Genomic DNA, 21,350 nt, shown 5'->3' on the forward strand with positions numbered 1-21,350 from the left:
AGGGCGTTATTGGTGATTTTTATTTCAGTGGCTTATTTAATTACACAGTCCCAAAAGTCATTAGTGTGAGCCACAACAGTGGTTTCATCGAATTTGATCAGGCGACCGTTTTCTAAAGCATGTTCAGCTAAAGTCGATTTCTCAAGGTAGTGTATGCGATAAAGCCTCTTGTTCTTCTGTCTGCATTGTTCTACCATTCATACCGATTTCCAACATATGACTGGCCGCACTCGCAAGCCATCTTGTAGACCCGAGGTATTCTGCGACCTACTCCATCTCTAACTGGTCTCAGGACTTCCGAATATTTATCAGAGACCTGAAGATCAATTTGATTTTGTGTCTTTTCAGTAGGTGGCTTGCCTTGCTCAACATGGACCCACAGAATGGCAAGAAGACATGTTTCTTTTCCTACTTTTTTTTCGGTGGTCTTATTGTGATTCTCACTTGAAAGCACTCCATTTATTTGATGAATGTCGTAACCGTAGTTCCTGAAGACCATGCTGTCACCCTCATTAAGATGAAGATGGTCAGTCTGGTTGATAAAATCATTAGACCACAGAGCTGTGGTCAAAACGCACAATAACCCTGAAAGAGTGGTTTGGTGTGGGGCGGTAGAGGGGTGACGTGGACCGTGGTGGCCATCGTAGGGTTGTGGACCACTCTGGCTGCGGCAGGGATGGAGCCTCTCCGTCGTTTCTAGGCCCCCGGTTAACATACAATACAATACAATACAATACAAAACAACACAATGATGATCATTTATGAGTCACTGCAAGCTTAATATCAGTAACATGTATTGTCTTAATACAACTGGCCAGAGCCAATAGTTTTTCTTATTGCACAAAAAAAGTATTTCATTCTCCTCCATCTATTTTTCTCCTTTTCACATCAAAACTAAGAATATTCCTATTACTGTCAACTGGAGATACTATAAACACATTTTTTGTGTTTTCTTGATTTTATAAAGTGTGGTCAGTTATGTTGTTGTTGTTGTGGTCTTCAGTCCTGAGACTGCTTTGATTCAGCTCTCCATGCTACTCTATCCTGTGCAAGCTTCTCCATCTCCCAGTACCTACTGCAGGCTACGTCCTTCTGAATCCGATTAGTGTATTCATCTCTTGGTCTCCCTCTACGATTTTTACCCTCCACGCTGCCCTCCAATACTAAATTGGTTATCCCTCGATGCCTCAGAACATGTCCTACCAACCGATCCCTTCTTCTAGTCAAGTTGTGACACAAACTCCTCTTCTCCCCAATCATATTCAATACCTCCTCATTAGTTGTGTGATCTAACCATCTAATCTTCAGCATTCTTCTGTAGCACCACATTTCGAAAGCTTCTATTCTCTTCTTGTCTAAACTATTTATCGTCCACGTTTCACTTCCATACATGGCTACACTCCATACAAATACTTTCAGAAACGACTTCCTGACACTTAAATCTATACTCGATGTTACCAAATTTCTCTTCTTCAGAAACGCTTTCCTTGGAATTGACGGTGTACATTTTATATCCTCTCTCCTTCGAGCATCATTAGTTATTTTGCTCCACAAATAGCAAAACTCCTTTATTACTTTAAGTGTCTCATTTCCTAATATAATACCCTCAGCATCACCCGACTTAATTCGACGACATTCCATTATCCTCGTTTTTCTTTTGTTGATGTTCATCTTATATCCTACCTTCAAGACACTGTCCATTCTGTTCCACTGCTCTTCCAAGTCCTTTGCTGTCTCTGACAGAATTACAATGTCATCAGCGAACCTTAAAGTTTTTATTTCTTCTCCATGGATTTTAATGCCTATTCCAAATTTTTCTTTTGTTTCCTTTACTGCTTGCTCACCTCACCAAAAGTCTTGTTCCTCCTGCCACCGAACTTCACTAATTCCCACTATATCTAACTTTAACCTATCCATTTCCCCTTTTAAATTTTCTAATCTACCAGCCTGATTAAGGGGTCCGACATTCCACACTCCGATCCGTACAACGCCAGCTTTGTTTCTCCTCATAACAATGTCCTCCTGATTAGTCCCCGCCCGGAGATCCGAATGGGGGACTATTTTACCTCCGGAATATTTTACCCAAGAGGATGCCATCATCATTAACCATACAGTAAAGCTGCATGCCCTCAGGAAAAATTGTGGCTGTAGTTTCCCCTTGCTTTCAACCGTTCGCAGTACCAGCACAGCGAGGCTGTTTTGGTTAGTGTTACAAGGCCAGATCAGTCAATCATCCAGACTGTTGCCCGTGCAACTACTGAAAAGGCTGCTGCCTTTCTTCAGGAACCATACATTTGTCTGGCCTCTCAACAGATACCCCTCCATTGTGGTTGCACCTACGGTACGACTATCTGTATCGCTGAGGCACGCAAGCCTCCCCACCAACGGCAAGGTCTATGGTTCAAAGGGGGAGGTGGTTGGTTATATAATTGATATAAATGGGTTTCTGTATATCATTCTGGTTCTTAAGGGCAATTGTAGCCTCAAAATGAATGGAAATCGTGTTTATGACATGTTTTAACAACATTGTGTGTAAAGTTACTCCATTCAAAGAGTACATGCATATTCAAATGCAGAGATATGTAAACAGGCAGCATATGGCGCTGCAGTTGGCAATGCCTATATAAGACAACAAGTGTCTGGTGCAGTTGTTAGATCGGTTAATGCTGCTACAATGGCAGGTTATCAATATTTAAGTGAGTTTGCACGTGGTGTTATAGTCGGTGCACAAGGGATGGGACATAGCATCTCCGAGGCAGCGATGAAGTGGGGATTTTCCCATATGACCATTTCACGAGTGTACGGTGAATATCAGGAATCCAGTAAAACTTCAAATCTCTGACATCGCAGCAGCTGGAAAAAGACCTGCAAGAACGGGACCAACGACAACTGAAGAGAATAGTGCAGCGTGACAGAAGTGCAACCCTTCCACAAATTGCTGCAGATTTAAATGCTGGGCCACCAATAAGTGTCAGTGTGTGAACCATACAATGAAACATCATCAACATAGTCTTTTGGAACTGAAGGCCCACTCGTGTACCCTTAATGACTGCACGACATGAAGCTTTACACCTCACCTGTGATCATCAACACCGACATTGGACTGTTGATGACTGGAAACAAGCAGATGGATGTGTAAGGGTATGGAGACAACCTCATTAATTCATGGACCCTTCATGTCAGCTGAGGACTGTTCAAGCTGGTGGAGGCTCTGTAATAGTGTGGCGCGTGTGCAGTTGGGAGTGCTATGGAGCCCTTGATATGTCTAGAGATGACTGTGATAGGTGACACATACATAAGCATCCTGTCTGATCACCTGTATCCATTATTCATGTCCACTGTGCATTCCAACAGATTTGGGCAATTCCAGCAGGACAACTCGACACCCCATACATCCAGAATTGCTATAGAGTGGCTCCAGGAACATTCTTTTGACTTTAAACACTTCCACTGGCCATCAAACTCCCCAGACATGAACATTATTGAGCATATCTGGGATGCCTTGCAACGTGCTGTGCAGAAGAGATTCCACCCTCTCATACTCTTATGGATTTATGGACAGCCCTGAAGCATTCATGGTGTCAGTTCCCTCCAGCACTACTTCTGACATTAGTCAAGTTCATGCCACATCATGTTGTGGCACTTCTGCATGCTTGCGGGGGCCCTACACAATGTTAGGCAGGTGTACCAGTTTTTTGGCTCTTCAGTGTACTTTGCAAGATATTTGGCAGTATTGCCTTATAATGGATAACTTTACACATGTCTGGAAATTTTAAATGGAAATAAAACAGAAATCTGAAGTGGCATGACACTTTTCATAGCTTTATTGACTTGTTGGAACCTATTACAAGGATAAATGCAATATGGCAAGTCATTTAAATTTTAAGTTTTTATTATGTAAATTGAAAATAATGTTTCTGCTGTGTCTGGAGCATGAGTTTCTCACCTTCACTTTTATAGTATTTCTATAGCAGGATGAGGCACTACTAACCTTGATTTCACTTCAATAAAGACTGGATATGTACATGAAAGATTGCAGGTGTTCTTTGAACTACAAAGATCATCTTTGTAATACCACAGGTTCATCAAGTAGCCCCTAGTTATTGATTTTGGAGATATCTCCAACATCAGACCATACAAATGTCTATGTTGAGTCACCTGTCATCTTCACGAACTTAACTTGAATCTCATCATAAGATAGCACTTGTCCAATAATTTCCTCAGTATCCTTATTTTCTGCTTTTGTTTGCAGTCGTCGTAAAGTTATCCCCACCCAAGCAAAAGTCACACACCTTTGCTTGTTTTCAGCTTGCTAGTAAAATGTCTCCACTAAAAAAGTGTTTCACCTACTGTTCCACATAACTATGACATGGCAATGACAGTTTCTAAGCAATGTAAAAATACGTAAAGATACTCACATCCAATTAACTGCATTTATCATCCTGCATCATGATGTATGAACAACACTGTCATGATTTTTCAATCCAGTAAAGTTCACTATGTATTATCTAAGCAGCCATTTTACTCAGAATTTCCAAAACAGGCCATGGGCAGCACCCCACAGAACTTAATGGGAAGTGTGTAAAGTAACCCAGGTTGCATAATTTAACCCAGTTTATGGTACATCGAATTCAGTCATTATCTTAAAACCATTGCAGAGTATACCCTTGTACGTTTCATCCTCTCAGAAACTAAACTCTGCTTATATTCTGCTAAACACAAAAATAGTTTTATACATAATCACTATTATGAATTTGAATATTTTATTTCCATGCATTCAAAAGACAGCAGTAGATTTAAAGCAACTTTCTTCTTCTCTGAATTTCTAATTCCTCTGAAGCACACATAAATTTGATAATTACTGAAGATTTTTGTACCCAAATGTACAAAACACTTTGGACAAAAACAGAAGGCATTCAGCCTGATCCATCTATTTGCCATGCTTTCTGTCAAACTACAGCAAGCTGTAGTCTCAAAATAAAATGGCACAAAACCTACAGCACTGCTCCCTGTCTAGCACTGCTGCAATTGCATTCTCACAATGAGTGGCTTTTGGATATTAGCGAGATCATGAAAACCAATCCTCTGCAACAGTTAACATGTTCATCTGATGATTAGATTATAGTGTATGTTTTAGAGTTCAGTTGTTACATCATATTTCAAAAGAAAATATAAAACTGACAAGAATATTTAGAACATACAGAGTGAATATCGAACACACACAGAGACTGGCAATAGCAAGAAAAACTTTCCTGAAAAGCAAGATGATGTTAACAACAAATACAAATTTAAGTGTTAGGGAGCCTTTTATGAATGTATTCATTTGGAGTGTGGTGTCATGTAGAAGTGAAATGAAGAAAATAAATGGTAAAGAGAATATAAGCTTATTTGGTGCTACAGAAAAATCCTGAAGATTAAATGTATAGATTGGATAAGTAACAAGGAGGTACTGAATGGAATTAGACATCAAAGAGCTTAACATCAAAACTTGCCTAACAGAAGAAAGAGATTGATTAGACACATCCTGAGGCATCAAAGAATAGTTTAATTTGGCCTAGAGGAACGTGTCAGGGGTAAAAATTGAAGGAGGAAATCAATGTTAAATACAGTAGGCAGGTTTAAATTGATGTAGGGTGCAGTAGTTATGCAGGTAGTAAAAAGTTTATACAGGAAAACAAGTCAGTCTTCAGACTGATGAATTCAACAATTACAATAAGCACTCTGTATTACTCGGCAAGGTGAATCAGTTACCTGGCTGTAATGGGAACTACTTGGCGATGTGACTTGTTACAGTAACGTTCCAGTCCAACTCAGAGTGTGAGCACAAAAAGGGACTGCAGAAAATACCTTTGTGGAAAGCCATGACTACTTGCTATTAACATCGTTAATATTACAGGCAATGAAAACAAGGAAAGTGTGATAGTGCTGACACAGAGGGTTATAAAAGATGCATTCAGTTAGGGAATGGTGTGCAAATTACAGAAGGAGGGATATGATGCCAAGTGGAGTAGGACATCAAGTATGTGCCCCAAAACAGAATTAGAGAAATGCATACAATAAATATTTCATTGGTGATCTAAATAAATTGCTGCAATATTATGGCCATGGAAGGAAATACAATCTTTGCAGAAATTTCACAGCTGTTGTTTCACTGAATTAGCCTTCCCTACTAGAAAAGAAACTCTAAGAAAAACTGTTCCATCTATGGGATTTGATTTTAGAAGTTGCTAGAATGAATGAGTCATGAACATACTGGCAAAAAAGCCTATGATATCAGACTTTTAAAAAAAATTATAAAATGAAGCATTAGCATAAAGTGACCAATGGTTTACTTAGATGAGCCATGGATCCATACACACTACACTGTGAAAAATATTGCAAAGTGGCAATGTGTGAACAGTGTCATCGGACAACAGTGCCAGAGAGCGTTTCATTGTTGTGACTGCAGAGTTTTATTTTTTGTTCACATTTCCTCTGTGACTACAACAGGAAAACTTCAGACTATCATGTAGAAATGGCAAAAAAACTACAAATCTGTAGAGACAAAGAAAACCAAACTTTCACATTAATTACGGAGCAACAAACACTTTCTCTTTATTCAATTGGTAAACTCTTCCAAAAATGTCCCTTCTTACTGCTGTCATGCCATCTAGACCTAAATACTACAGAACTGTTATGAAATCTTGCAAAGATAATCATGATACATCACACATCTTACTCTCTAACCTGAAAAACTTAACAGCTCATGCCTCTGCTGCTAATAAATAAATGTTGTTTGTCATCTAGCTTGGTGCATACCTTTTGATGTAACACTACTTTGGTGATTTATGCATCAATTTTTCTGGTTATAGTTGGCATTACAAGGCTAAGTGGGTTTCCTGCCAAACCTTTCCACCTACGAAAAATTTGAGATGGTCACTGGGAATCAAACACAGGACCTTGGCATTACTAGCCACAAATGCTAACCACTAGACCACAGTGTCACTTTGCTTATGTGGCTGTGACATTATCTTTTACTGCTGTGTCCTTAGAAGACTTGAAAGTATACGTATCATGCCAAAAAAGTGTGTGATGTTGAGTGGAGGAGACACACTTTGATGGCCAAGGAACTGAAAATATAAATAAAATCACTCAGCACAGATTCAAACAAAAAGTCAGCATTGTCATCCTTCAGTGAAACAGCAGCAAAGAATCAACAGATACACACGTAGAAAATAGCGATGTCACTGGGGAAGATAGTTTTCCAGATATTGCCCTTCTTACTGCTGCCCACTGTGAGCAGCCAAGGTGAGATATACTATGTGTCCCAATTCCGGTCTTATTCTAAATGGGTACTTCATTTAGATGTGAGTATAGACATTTAGCATGTGACAGCACTCCTCTTGTAACAGTACTGGAAGGTACACCATTACTACCTCCCCTCCTTGCTTATAGGGCATGAACACAGGGGCACCGGCACCCTGGCCAGATAATTGGATTGCTTTGCTGGGTAAAACTTCAGCTAAGGGAATTAAAATACACTCATCTATGGAATCTAAAGGAAGTTCTAGACATTACAGGCATAATAAAGAAGAAAATTGTAGAAAATAAAGTAACTTTTGCATCTGTTGCCTAAAGATGCTTCTACTAGAATAAAGAAATTTTTCTTGCTGTTCTGAGTTAATGCATACACAAAACATGACACTTGTTCCTACCAACACACAATTCTCATTTAACAAAGAATTAAATACTGCTCTTGGTTGGTGTCGCAACGTAGTTGTCAGTCTCACACATTGCAATTCTTGACTGAATTATTCTGCCCATATTCAGTATGTTCTGGTATAAGATTAAGGATCATGGTAGTGAGTTATGGTGACACATGACAAAAACAAAATTCAAGCTTACTTTGAAACTGGTCACACCAGAAAGAACGTTTTTCTCTGAAACTTCAACTTCATCTAAGAAGATCATTCCTGTAGCAGATGCCCGAAGTGAGAATTTGCCTTCTATTTTGGGTGTTGCCAATCCTTTGGCTCCATTCCTTTCCACAATGAATCCTCGTAACTTGCCGTCTTCACATTTTGCCCAAATAATTAAAATATCTGCAACTGGGGCATTGCTTATCCTGAACAGACAATAAGTTACATAAACATAGATGCAGTATTACAATTACACTTTTCAAATCAAAAGAAATCAACACAATGGAAACTCATCATAGATAGTATTAAGGAACAAGCATATGACAATATGATGTGTCTGAAATACCCAAATATAGCTACAGGTATGTACTATTATGCATGCCCTCTCGGTTAGCTTTGCGGCCTAACGCACTGCTTTCCAGGTAGGAGCCATGCCGGTCCCCGGCACAAATCCATGCAATGGATTAGTGTCGAGGTCCGGTGTGCCAGCAAGTCTGAGGATGGTTTTTAAGGCGGTTTTCCATCTGCCTTGGCAAATGTGGGCTGGTTCCATTTATTCTGCCTCAGTTACACTATGTCAGCGATTGCTTCACAAACACTTTCTCCACGTACGCATACACCATCATTATTCTACCATGCAAACATTGGGGTTACACTCGTCTGGTGTCATATGTTCCTGGGGGAGGGGAGGTGTCCACTGGGGGGTGAACCGCACAATAACCCTTGGTTCGGTGTGGGACGGCGGTGGGGTGAGTGGACTGCTGTAACCTGTTGTGGGATTGTGTACCACTGTGGGCTATGGCAGGGACGAAGCCTCTCCATCATTTCTAGGTCCTCAGTTCCATACAATACAATATTATTATGCATGATTATTAACGTAGAAAAGCACCAGTGTAGGATTTTTATAGCATAAGAAATGATATTATTATTATTATTAACCTTTATTTGTCTATGATACCTTTACAGCCTTGAACATTTTAATTACTGCACACTTACAATGATGATATCATGTTGTACATATAAGGAATACATAAGCTAAAATAGAAGCACATTAGATGCCATTATATAAACATTCAATGCCACTAATACACTGCAACATTCAAAAGTAATACTACTGATAATGGAGTTCAGAAATGTCTGAGTTGATATAAAAGTCTTTTAATTAACAGCTGTTTCAACTTGCTCTTAAAGAAATTTCCACAGAGCTGCTTTACATTATTTGGCAACCTATTATAAAATGCAAGTGGACTTTCATTTGTAGCACTTTTGTTACTCAGTATCATAATAACAACACCTTATGAGACCTTAGTTTCTCCCAGTGTATAGAATGTCGTCACCCAGCTGCATTCCCCTAAGTTATTTGAATACACCTTGTTCATGTATTGCATTAATAAAATCTCTATTCATTATGCTTATTGCATCATTCTCTTTTACAAATATAATTGTCATAAGCATATACCTTTATTGTATAGTCAATAAATTATACTTAATATAGTCCCAACATGACTAGTGTTTGCTTACAGTAGTAATAACCATAACTAGTATCTTCTGAAGCCTGAATATTTTATCCATGTAGACTGTGGGTGCTCCACCCCAAATTTCAGTCTCGTGTTGTAAATGAGAAGGGATTAATCCATAGAGCATTTGTTTAATAATAGGAGGAGTTATATATTTTTCAGGTGTTTTAGTAACCAAATATTTCAGCTAGTCTCTTTACAGATGTAGCTGACAGACTCTTTTCATGTAAGACACTCATCAATAACAATGTCTAAAAATTTATGTTTATTGGATGTTTCAACCGTAGACAGTGATTCAATATTTATATACACTTGAGACTGGTTGCAATTGAGCACCAACTTTATCACAACAGTCTTGGCCTTATTCGGTATAAGTTTATTCATGATCAGATGTTCCATGATTAGTTCAAAGTTGTCTTTATTGTTTTGGAATGCTATCTGCTAATTGTGGCTGAGGATAATAAATGCTGTATCAGCAGCATAGTTCACTAGCTTTAAGTTTTATGATCTAAGAATACTTCCCTGGGAACTCCAAAGTTGAGAGTCTTGTATACTGATTTTACTGTGGGGCATTCTTACTTCCATTCTCATAAGATAGTTTAGCATACTGTCTCCCATCTCAGAGATAACTTATGAATTTTAGTGATACTGCTATTATACCGCTAATTTGGATAAAAGTACTGTATGATTTACAGAACCAAATGCCTTATGCAAATCTAGAATTAATACTTGCAACACTTAATACAGTGAAAAACCATACTTCAACATAATTGTTTCTTTTGTATCTGCACAGGCACGACAATGTTGCAAAACATAGCCATCAGCACAAATGTCACTAATCTAGCCAACTGTGGGCACTCAACCCGGGAGCCTGGAAGCTGGACCACAGAAGAGGATAAACTCAATGTGCAAGTTGATCTATGGGGGAACAGGGAGTCCAAACACCACGTAGAGACACAAGGAGAAAAGCACGAAATGCAACCAGCATGAATTACCAAACAAATAACATGTGGAAACAAGAGCATGCTGCAATGTGGAAGTCAGGTCAGTGTTAGTCGATCACTCCATAGGAACTCACTGGCCCAACCTATTGTCCCTGGCAAGTAAACACCTGAGTCAGCAGTTCTGCCCATATGACACTCCACACATGACGTCCATGATAGCTTCTGCACTACTCTACCACAGAACCCACTGCAGTTCCTCTGTGTCCATACATTTGTCTGCTGGTGGGGATACCAAAATTTCAATTGAGCAACACATTATTGGCTAGTTCTACAGCCCTGAAAGTTCTCCTTGGTACCCAAGCCACAAAACATAATATCTTTATTTATGCCAATGCAATGTTCTTCTACATGCACATTGATACAGGTATTTCAATGATTGGTGGTCCATTAAAGGTTCCCTTACCTGAAATGAAGTTCAGTACATTTCTATCATCTGTTCTATGCAAATAATTGAGGTTCAAAAAATTTTGAACTCAGGTCTACATTATTCATGTAATGTCCTGACAAACTGACAATTATTCTGGTATATGTTTCAAGTTTCCTGTTGTTGTTGTTGTTGTTGTTGTTGTCTTCAGTCCTGTGACTGGTTTGATGCAGCTCTCCATGCTACACTATCCTGTGCAAGCTTCTTCATCTCCCAGTACTTACTGCAACCTACATCCTTCTGAATTTGCTTAGTGTATTCATCTCTTGGTCTCCCTCTACGATTTTTACACGCCACGCTGCCCTCCAATGCTAAATTTGTGATCCCTTGATGCCTTAGAACATGTCCTACCAACCGATCCCTTCTTCTAGTCAAGTTGTGACACAAACTCCTCTTCTCCCCAATTCTATTCAATACCTCCTCATTAGTTATGTGATCTACCCATCTAATCTTCAGCATTCTTATGTAGCACCACATTTCAAAAGCTTCTATTCTCTTCTTGTCCAAACTATTTACCGTCCATGTTTCACTTCCATACATGGCTACACTCCATACAAATACTTTCATAAACTACTTCCTGACACTTAAATCTATACTCGATGTTAACAAATTTCTCTTCTTCAGAAACTCTTTCCTTGCCATTGCCATTCTACATTTTATATCCTCTCTACTTTGACCATCATCAGTTATTTTGTCCCCAAATAGCAAAACTCCTTTACTACTTTAAGTGTCTCATTTTCTAATCTAATTCCCTCAGCATCACCCGACTTAATTCGACTACATTCCATTATCCTCATTTAGCTTTTGTTGATGTTCATCTTATATCCTCCTTTCAAGACACTGTCCATTTCGTTCAACTACTCTTCCAAGCCCTTTGCTGTCTCTGACAGAATTACAATGTCATCGGCGAACCTCAACGTGGGCTACAACCCCGTCTCACTCCCTTCCCAACCACTGCTTCCCTTTCATGCCTCTCGACTCTTATAACTGCCATCTACTTTCTGTACAAATTGTAAATAGCCTTTCGCTCCCTGTATTTTACCCCTGCCACCTTTAGAATTTGAAAGAGAGTATTCCAGTCAACATTGTCAAAAGCTTTCTCTAAGTCTACAAATGCTAGAAATGTAGGTTTGGCTTTCCTTAATCTATTTTCTAAGATAAGTAGTAGGGTCAGTATTGCCTCACGTGTTCCAACATTTCTGCAGAATTCAAACTGATCTTCGCCGAGGTTGGCTTCTACCAGTTTTTCCATTCGTCTGTAAAGAATTCGCGTTAGTATTTTGCAGTTGTGACTTATTAAACTGATAGTTCGGTAATTTTCACATCTGTCAACACCTGCTTTCTTTGGGATTGGAATTATTATATTCTTCTTTAAGTCTGAGGGTATTTCGCCTGTCTCATACATCTTGCTCACCAGATGGTAGAGTTTTGTCAGGACTGGCTCTCCCAAGGCCGTCAGTAGTTCCAATGGAATGTTGTCTACTCCCGGGGCCTTGTTTCGACTCAGGTCTTTCAGTGTTCTGTCAAACTCTTCACACAGTATCATATCTCCCATTTCATCTTCATCTACATCCTCTTCCATTTCCATAGTATTGTCCTCAAGTACATCGCCCTTGTATAGACCCTCTATATTCTCCTTCCACCTTTCTGCTTTCCCTTCTTTGCTTAGAACTGGGTTTCCATCTGAGCTCTTGATATTCATACAAGTGGTTCTCTTTTCTCCAAAGGTCTCTTTAATTTTCCTGTAAACAGTATCTATCTTACCCCTAGTGAGATAAGCCTCTACATCCTTACATTTGTCCTCTAGCCATCCCTGCTTAGCCATTTTGCACTTCCTGTTGATCTCATTTTTGAGACGTTTGTATTCCTTTTTGCCTGCTTCATTTACTGCATTTTTATATTTTCTCCTTTCATCAATTAAATTCAATATTTCTTCTGTTACCTAAGGATTTCTACTAGCACTCGTCTTTTTACCTACTTGATCCTCTGCTGCCTTCACTACTTCATTCCTCAGAGCTACCCATTCTTCTTCTACTGTATTTCTTTCCCCCATTCCTGTCAATTGTTCCATTATGCTCTCCCTGAAACTCTGTACAACCTCTGGTTTAGTCAGTTTATCCAGGTCCCATCTCCTTAAATTCCCACCTTTTTGCAGTTTCATCAGTTTTAATCTACAGTTCATAACCAGTAGATTGTGGTCACAGTCGACATCTGCCCCTGGAAATGTCTTACAATTTAAAACCTGGTTCCTAAATCTCTGTCTTACCATTATATAATCTATCTGATACCTTCTAGTATCTCCAGGATTCTTCCATGTATACAGCCTTCTTATATGATTCTTGAACCAAGTGTTAGCTATGATTAAGTTATGCTCTGTGCAAAATTCTACCAGATGGCTTCCTCTTTCATTTCTCTCCCCCAATCCGTATTCACCCACTATGTTTCCTTCTCTCCCTTTTCCCACTCTCGAATTCCAGTCACCCATGAGTATTAAATTTTCGTCTCCCTTCATTACCTGAATAATTTCTTTTATCTCATCATACGTTTCATCAATTTCTTCATCATCTGCAGAGCTAGTTGGCATATAAACTTGTACAATTGTTGCAGGCGTGGGCTTTGTGTCTATCTTGGCCACAATAATGTGTTCACTATGTTGTTTGTAGTAGCTTACCCGAACTCCTATTTTTTTATTCATTATTAAACCTACTCCTGCATTACCCCTATTTGATTTAGTATTTATAACCCTGTATTCACCTCACCAAAAGTCTTGTTCCTCCTGCCACCGAACTTCACTAATTCCCACTATATCTAACTTCAACCTATCCATTTCCCTTTTTAAATTTTCTAACCTACCTGCCCGATTAAGGGATCTGACATTCCATGCTCCGATCCGTAGAACGCCAGTTTTCTTTCTCCTGATAACGACATCCTCTTGAGTAGTCCCCGCCCAGAGATCCGAATGGGGGACTGTTTTACCTCCGGAATATTTTACCCAAGAGGATGCCATCATCATTTTACCATACACTAAGCTGCATGCCCTCGGGAAAAATTACGGCTGTAGTTTCCCCTTGCTTTCAGCCGTTCGCAGTACCAGCACAGCAAGGCCGTTTTGGTTAGTGGTGCAAGGCCAGATCAGTCAATCATCCAGACCGTTGCCCTTGCAACTACTGAAAAGGCTGCTGCCTCTCTTCAGGAACCACACATTTGTCTGGCCTCTCAACAGATACCCCTCCGTTGTGGTTGAACCTATGGTACGGCCATCTGTATCGCTGAGGCACGCAAGCCTCCCCACCAACGGCAAGGTCCATGGTTTCTGTTAATAAGCCATAATTATTTCATAAGGTACAATGTATTCCCTTCCACAGAGAAGATGCAAGCAATAAGAACTGAAATAGACCAGCAATAACTTCAGCATGGACAACACCAACACCATCAACTACTTCAGTAACAACTAAACAAACAGGAGAGCCAATAAAAAAGTTTGGAATAATGCAGTCACCAACAGTCTTAGGAGATACAAGCTTTAGTGTCCCTACTACCATGTCCATCATCATTTGTGCCATTCCAAGAAACGCAGGGGCTTGAGGCTCTTACAGGTAATACCAAAAGCAACATTTTGAGGTGTTCCAGGTGCATTGTGTGAATGTATGTAATTCACTTTTGTAATGGTTCTGCCACACATCTGTCACTGGCAGAAAACTTGAGAGGCTATCGTTTCTTATACCAGGTAAACTCTTATATTATTATGTTAATTGCTAAATAATATTTTAACATTTTATTTTAGACAGCGAAAATAACCACTAATTTTTTGTACTATTCTGAACCACACAATGATAAAATTACTGTCATAACAAAGCAGCAAGAATGGGGACCAATGAGAATATGTTGGGGGCAACAGAAAGGGAGAAAAGACATGGGAGTGTGTCCTCTGTGACAGAAACAAACAGAAGGCTTTCAGAGGTGGGAGCTTTCCACTGTTTATGGTCAAGATACAGGACAGCAGTAGCAGCCAGCAGGGGGTCTTCAGCATGGACTGGTGAAGAAGGACATGGCACCTGATCCCACATAACGCTGCCATTGTAGGTGATGCAGCCACTGCCATTATGGACACTCCATCCAGAATTAGGAGTTCATTCAATTGTTAAGTCCTAGTCTCCAAGATTACAGGAGTAATAGTCTCAAAAGGCCAAAATGGCTGTCATTTGCTATGCTACACAAAGGAAGCATCAACTATCATTTTGTAAAATGATCCCTGTTGCTTCAAAGACTTGCTGTAAGGACATTTTATTAATTGAACTCAATGCTGTAGCAGTGGTTCAGAAATTCATTTATGTAAGCTACCATGTTTGCTGAGAATACGTAAGTCACAAGATATTTGAACCTGTGAGTTATCATCTCCCAAGTCACCGTAAATTAGTGACTCAACCCCTTTTGCAAAATTTCTTCTACAAAATATAGTACAGAAAGATATCACAGCAGCTATGGAGTTTAGTGGCATCATCTTGCCAAAAGTGCTATGAAGACATCACAACTAACTGAACTTTCCAACTACATAGAACTGTAACCACAATAATTTTAAAAAAATAGAGTTTATTGTTTCATTTACCTTTCACTTGATTAACTCTGTCACTATTAACTTTTTACTGGACTGTATACTGAACTCTTATTTTTTCTCAATACTATCTCAGAAGCAAAACTGGTAAGAAACTTGTATTTTTCATCTTATTCATGTATATGTTTGGACTCAACTTTTCCCATGAAGTTGAGTGTCACCTGTCAGCACTGTTGGCCACAGAACTCAGGTTACTGTGGAGCAGAGATATGAATGTATCAAGTTTTCCTTTGCAGCAAAACAATTTCATAACTACTATGACCAAATGTGAGTAGAGCAAGGGAGGTTGTAGAGAGTGAAAGTGATGGAGGTTGAGGCCAGCCTGTTGCCAGGGGCAGAGAGGTTTTTGTATGGGCATTTATGAACCCAGTGTAGTGGGAACACAGTATAGCACATATCTATGTAGAACTAGCATTTCTATTGTTAATAACTTTTCTCATACAGCTCAGGATAATAAAAAAATAACTACTAATTTTCTGTCTAAAATAAAACATACAATCTTATTTTGTAGTAAATATTTTCTTCATTATCTCTTTGTCTGCTGTGTAAAAGACTCAAACTGTTGTGACAGTGCCACGACATTTAACAGTGCCGCCACGACAGTACGCGCAAACGGCGATAGAGGCGCTCTGCAACTCGGCTGAGCGCGGGAGCGCCACCTAGCTACGAACGGCGCCGGCCGCATGTCACGGCACGGCAGTCGAATAAGAGATACTGAGTTGTTATCATGTAACCAGCTATTGCTTCTAAGTGAGTGTGTTTGAATATCCACGCAATTATTGGGGATTAAAGGTTATAACACTTTTTGGCGACGAGGTCGGATATTTTCACTGCGTTGTGGATTTGTGTGTTCGTGACGGGGCAGACATGGAACAGCTTATGCAAGCGCTCATTGAACAACAAACACAGTTGACGGCTGCTATTCAGGCATTGTCGACATCGCTTACTCATTGTCTGGCTTCCTCTTCTCCGCCTCCATTCTCTCCTTACGACGAGGCCGCTGAAGACTGGGAGGATTATGAGAAGCGTTTGCGGCAACACTTCTTGGCTTTCGGCGTTGTCGACGCTCCTATGTGTAAGTCGTTATTTCTATCTTGGATTTCCCCATGGATCTATCAGCTGCTATCTCAGTTAGCCCCTCTGCGGGAACCTGCCTCTCTGTCCTTCCAAGAAATGTGTGACTTATTGTCTAACTATTACCGAAATTACACACACGTCGTTGCCACCCGCGTGGCGTTCTACCAGTGTCGTAAACAGCCCCATCAATCTTACCGGGCTTGGGCGGTGGAACTACACGGTCTGAGTAGGAAATGTCAGTTTGTCACGGACACTCATCATGAGTCTTATGCTGATTCAATGGTTAGGGATGCTATTCTACGGCTTGCTCCTGATAAAGAAGTTCGGCAACGTGCCCTACAACTGCCAAACCCGTCGTTGTCGGAAGTTCTAAGCATCGCTCAATCCTTTGAAGTGTCTCACACTGCTGGCGCGCAAATAGATGTGTGGTGTGATGTAGGCGCTGTACAGTCAACTTTCGACCCGGACAATTTGCCTGTTTCACAGGAGAACGTAGATGTGGCGGCGGTTCACTCGCGTAAGCAACGTCGCGTTGGGCCGCAATGCTCGCAGCGACAACAGCAACCACGGAAGCAGGTTTGTTCCGCACTTCCTTCTTGTCCACATTGTTTCGTACAGCATGACAGGGCCGTGTGTCCAAAACGTTGGGCCACGTGTAATTCATGTAGGAAAAAAGGCCACATTGCTTCTGTGTGTCAGTCCCCTAAAGTTCCTGTCGACGAGGACGAGGCATCGGACATGGATGTTAACTGTGTGCTTTCTCAAACAAATAAGTTGTTTGTTACTGTTCGTGTTCTGGATAAAGACATTCGCATGCAAGTGGGCACAGGCTCTGCAGTAACTCTCATTAATTCTCGCACGTATTTGGAGTTGGGCTCCCCTCCCTTGTCTCCAGTTACGCGAAATCTGAGAACTTATAATAAACAGAAAATTCCTATCATTGGGCAGTTTGATGCTTCTACTGCCTACATGTCTGTTGTTCGGCCCCTCACATTTTATGTAGTGGATCATACGGGCTGTAATGGAACTGACGAATAGACGTCATTCTATTTTATGATACACTATTAGACGTCACTTTATTTTATTATTCACTAAAGTCGTGTTATAAAAGCTTTTGCTTAAGATAATACTAAGTTAGGTGTGGCGATCAATAATCGATATTGGAATTGTACGTTCTTTGTAGCTTATGACCGTGTTCTTTGGTCTACTACGGGCTTTCGGCCACTTGTGTGTTGGCCGCGGTTGAGTGTAGTTGTGCATATAGTTCTTGCAATAAATGTGTTTGATACAAAGAAACCGTGGAATACTGCGTCATTTTTCGATAGTCCAGTAATAATTAAAAAACCCGCACCTTTTTCTTGGACCCAAAGCAGCCAAGGAATCATCGCCTAGACAACAAGAAGCCACAAGGACAACGCAGACACAGCAGCATCAACAAAGGAGACATCATGGCCAGCTCTCCTAAATTACTTTACAGCCATTAGCCACACCGTAACAGGGCCCTTATGGAGTTAACTTTTCCTGCACAGTAGAGCCGGTTCGTGACAGGGCACTGAAAACCTGTTCGGTTATGATGCTTTCCAGTTGTTCGGGTTCTCCGTTGATGATGATGTGCACCTCATATCTGAGGATATTCCGTATCAACAGCTGGATGGATTGGGTTCTGAATTTTTGTTCGTGTTCTCTGCTGGTCTGGGTCGTGCCAAGGATTTTGAAGCCCACATTACTCAAACCTAAAGCTTGCCCTAAGTTTTTCCTGGCACGCCCTATTCTGGTAGCGTTGCGTGCACCTGTCAAGGCTGAGGTAGACAGATTAACAGCTTTGGAGATTCTCCTTCCTGTTACCTCCAGCGAATGGGCATCACCAATCGTGGTGGTTTCTAAACCAAACGGGAGTCTGCGATTGTGTGGTGATTTTAAAGCCACTGTCAACGCTCAGAGCCTCATTGACACTTATCCTCTTCCCCGTCCTGAGGAGTTATTTACCAAGCTCACTGGGGGCCAGTTCTTTTCCAAACTTGACTTATCGGAGGCGTACCATCAGTTGCCATTGGATGCTTCTTCTAAGGAATTTCTCGTCATCAACACTCCTTGTGGGTTGTATCAGTACCAGCGGATACCATTTTTCAGCGGTTTTTGGAACAGCTCACGGCTTCCGTTCCTGGCTGCATAAACTATCTGGATGACATTGTTGTCACGGGGGCCTCCACTGAGGAGCACTTTCGCAATTTGCGTTCACTATTTCGGGTTTTGCATTCGGCTGGGTGGAGGTGCAATCTGGACAAGTCACAGTTCTTCCAACCCTTCATTGTGTATCTTGGTTTCCACTTGTCCCGTGAGGGTATACGTCCTCTACGTCAGCATGTTGCGGCCATTAACGCTCTACCCCGGCCGTCTACGGTCAAAGAACTTCAGGCGTTTCTAGGCAAGATTGCTTGTTATCACAAATTCATTCCATTCGTGGCGGCGGTCGCTCATCCTCTGCATCAGTTGTTATGGAAAAACGTCCCTTTCTGCTGGTCCGACGAGTGTGAGCAGGCTTTTGTCCGCCTGAAGGCTCATTTGCAGTCGGCGCCTTGTCTTGCCACATTCCGTCCGGATCAGCACTTGGTTCTGGCGACTGACACGTCACAGTATGGCCTAGGGGCTGTTCTCGCCCATTGGTATGAGGATGGGTTGGAACGACCCATTGCCTATGCTTCCAAGACCCTCAATGATGCGCAACGGCATTACTCTCAAATCGAAAAGGAGGTGCTCGCTATCATTTATGCTCTAAAAAAGTTCAGCATTTTTTTTGTATGGTTCTAAGTTTCACCTCATCACTGACCACAAGCCGCTGGTGTCTCTGTTCAGCCCATCGGCGTCGCTTCCGGATAAGGCAGCTCACCGCCTGCAACGTTGGGCCTTAGACTTGTCTCGTTTTCCCTATGAGATTCACTATCACCCCACGGCCCAGCACGCCAACGCTGACGCATTGTCGCGATTGCCGATGGGCCCCGACCCAGTTTTCGATCGTGATTAACTACTCTGTTTCCACATTGATGAGGAAGAACGTCGTGCGGTCGAGGGTTTTCCACTCACAGGTTCGCAGGTCACGTCAGCTACTGCGCAGGACACGGTCCTGCGTCAGGTGATCGGTTTTGTTCAACGTGGTTGGCCGAACAGGACCCAGGGCCGGGCATCGGATCCCCTTCGCAACTACCATGCCTTGCGCCTTCGTCTGTCTGTTCGTGATGGTGTTGTTCTTCTGGCCACGGATGGTGCATCTCCATGGGTCGTGGTGCCAGCCTCTCTTCTCAAAGATGTTCTCAAACTGTTGCATGAAGGCCATTGGGGTATTTCTTGGACTAAGTCCCTGGCCCGCAGGCACGTTTATATGCCCTCTCCATGGCCTGATCCAGCGCAGCCATGGGAATGGGTGCACGCTGACTTTCCCGGCCCCTTCCTCGGTACTTATTGGCTTCTGTTGATTGACGCCTTCTTGAAGTTTCCGTTTGTTGTTCGATGTTCGTCGTCCACCACTGCGGCGACGACGCTGGCTTTGTCCAAAATCTTTGTGCTAGAAGGTCTTCCATCCACGATCATCACAGACAATGGCCCTCAGTTCTCTTCGCAGGCCTTCCGTGATTTTTGTACTGGACAAGGGATTCATCATGTTACAGCACTTCCCTTCCATCCGCAATCGAATGGGGAGGTCGAGTGCCTTGTCTGCAGTTTCAAAAGCCAGATGAAAAAATTCCGTAGTGATTTATCCACAGATGGCTCTCTGCTGCAATTTCTGAGTTCTTATCGCTTCACGCCTCTGGGTGATCGCAGCCCTGCTGAACTCTTGCATGGCCGCAAACCGCGCACTCTACTGCACCTGCTTCACCCTGTCAGGCCTTGTGCTGTGTCCCCTAGTGCGGGAAAATACTTGGTGGGTGCCGACATGTGGGCATGAGAGTATGGATCTCACCCTAAATGGATTCCAGGGGTGGTCAAGGCTCTTCGCGGCCGCCGGCTTTGTGAAATACATACGGACGACGGCATGGTTGTTCGTGATTACGACTAGATGCGCCCATGAGTGGTGGCCACGCCGGTGCCACCGCCCCTTCCTACTCCTCCACCAGCCCGAGAAGCCAGTCTTGTCGCTGCTGCTGATCTACCGTACGTGTTGATGCAGCCGCCGTCGCTACCGTTGCCGAGTACGCCGGAACCGTCCCCAGTTGCGACGCCGCCTTCTCCGGGACCCATCTCGCTGGAGCACAGCCCCAGGTCCACGACCCCTATGGATTCTGCTCCGGAGTTTTCACCCATCTCATCCAGGAGGCACGTTCCACGCACGAGCTTCCGTCCTGGACATTTTCGACCATACTCTCGTGTCTCTCCGCAGGATCTTCTCGGGGCCTCACAAGAGGCCATGGATGTCTCCGCACTGTCCATGTCTGCAAGGAAGTGAGTGTTTTTTTTTCTTCAAGAGGGGAAAAGTGTTGTGACAGTGCCATGACATTTAACAGTGCCGCCACAACAGTACGCGCAAACGGCGATAGAGGCGCTCCGCAACTCGGCTGAGCGCGGGAGCGCCACCTAGCTACGAACGGCGCCAGCCGCATGTCACGGCACGGCAGTCGAATAAGAGATACTGAGTTGTTATCATGTAACCAGCTATTGCTTCTAAGTGAGTGTGTTTGAATATCCACGCAATTATTGGTGATTAAAGGTTATAACACAAACCCTTCCATCTTCATACTCTTCATCAATATTTTGCAACATTTGATAACTTTTGAGACAAAAATTAGGTCAAAATATAACAGAATCGTTACAATTTCTTGTCATGGA

At 42.0% G+C, this 21,350-nt stretch overlaps 1 protein-coding gene across 1 annotated transcript in view; it reads right to left on the bottom strand.

Moving 5' to 3' along the window:
* The window catches only part of LOC126470767 (glutaryl-CoA dehydrogenase, mitochondrial-like), an 83,200-nt gene that overhangs the window by 33,434 nt on the left and 28,416 nt on the right, over positions 1-21,350 (bottom strand). The window contains exon 2 of the mRNA XM_050098772.1: positions 7,885-8,104. Coding sequence (XP_049954729.1) covers positions 7,885-8,104 — 220 coding nt within the window. The remainder of the gene's footprint in view (positions 1-7,884; positions 8,105-21,350) is intronic.

Source organism: Schistocerca serialis, chromosome 3 (genome assembly GCF_023864345.2).
Source record: "Schistocerca serialis cubense isolate TAMUIC-IGC-003099 chromosome 3, iqSchSeri2.2, whole genome shotgun sequence".
Classification (NCBI taxonomy): domain Eukaryota; kingdom Metazoa; phylum Arthropoda; class Insecta; order Orthoptera; family Acrididae; genus Schistocerca; species Schistocerca serialis.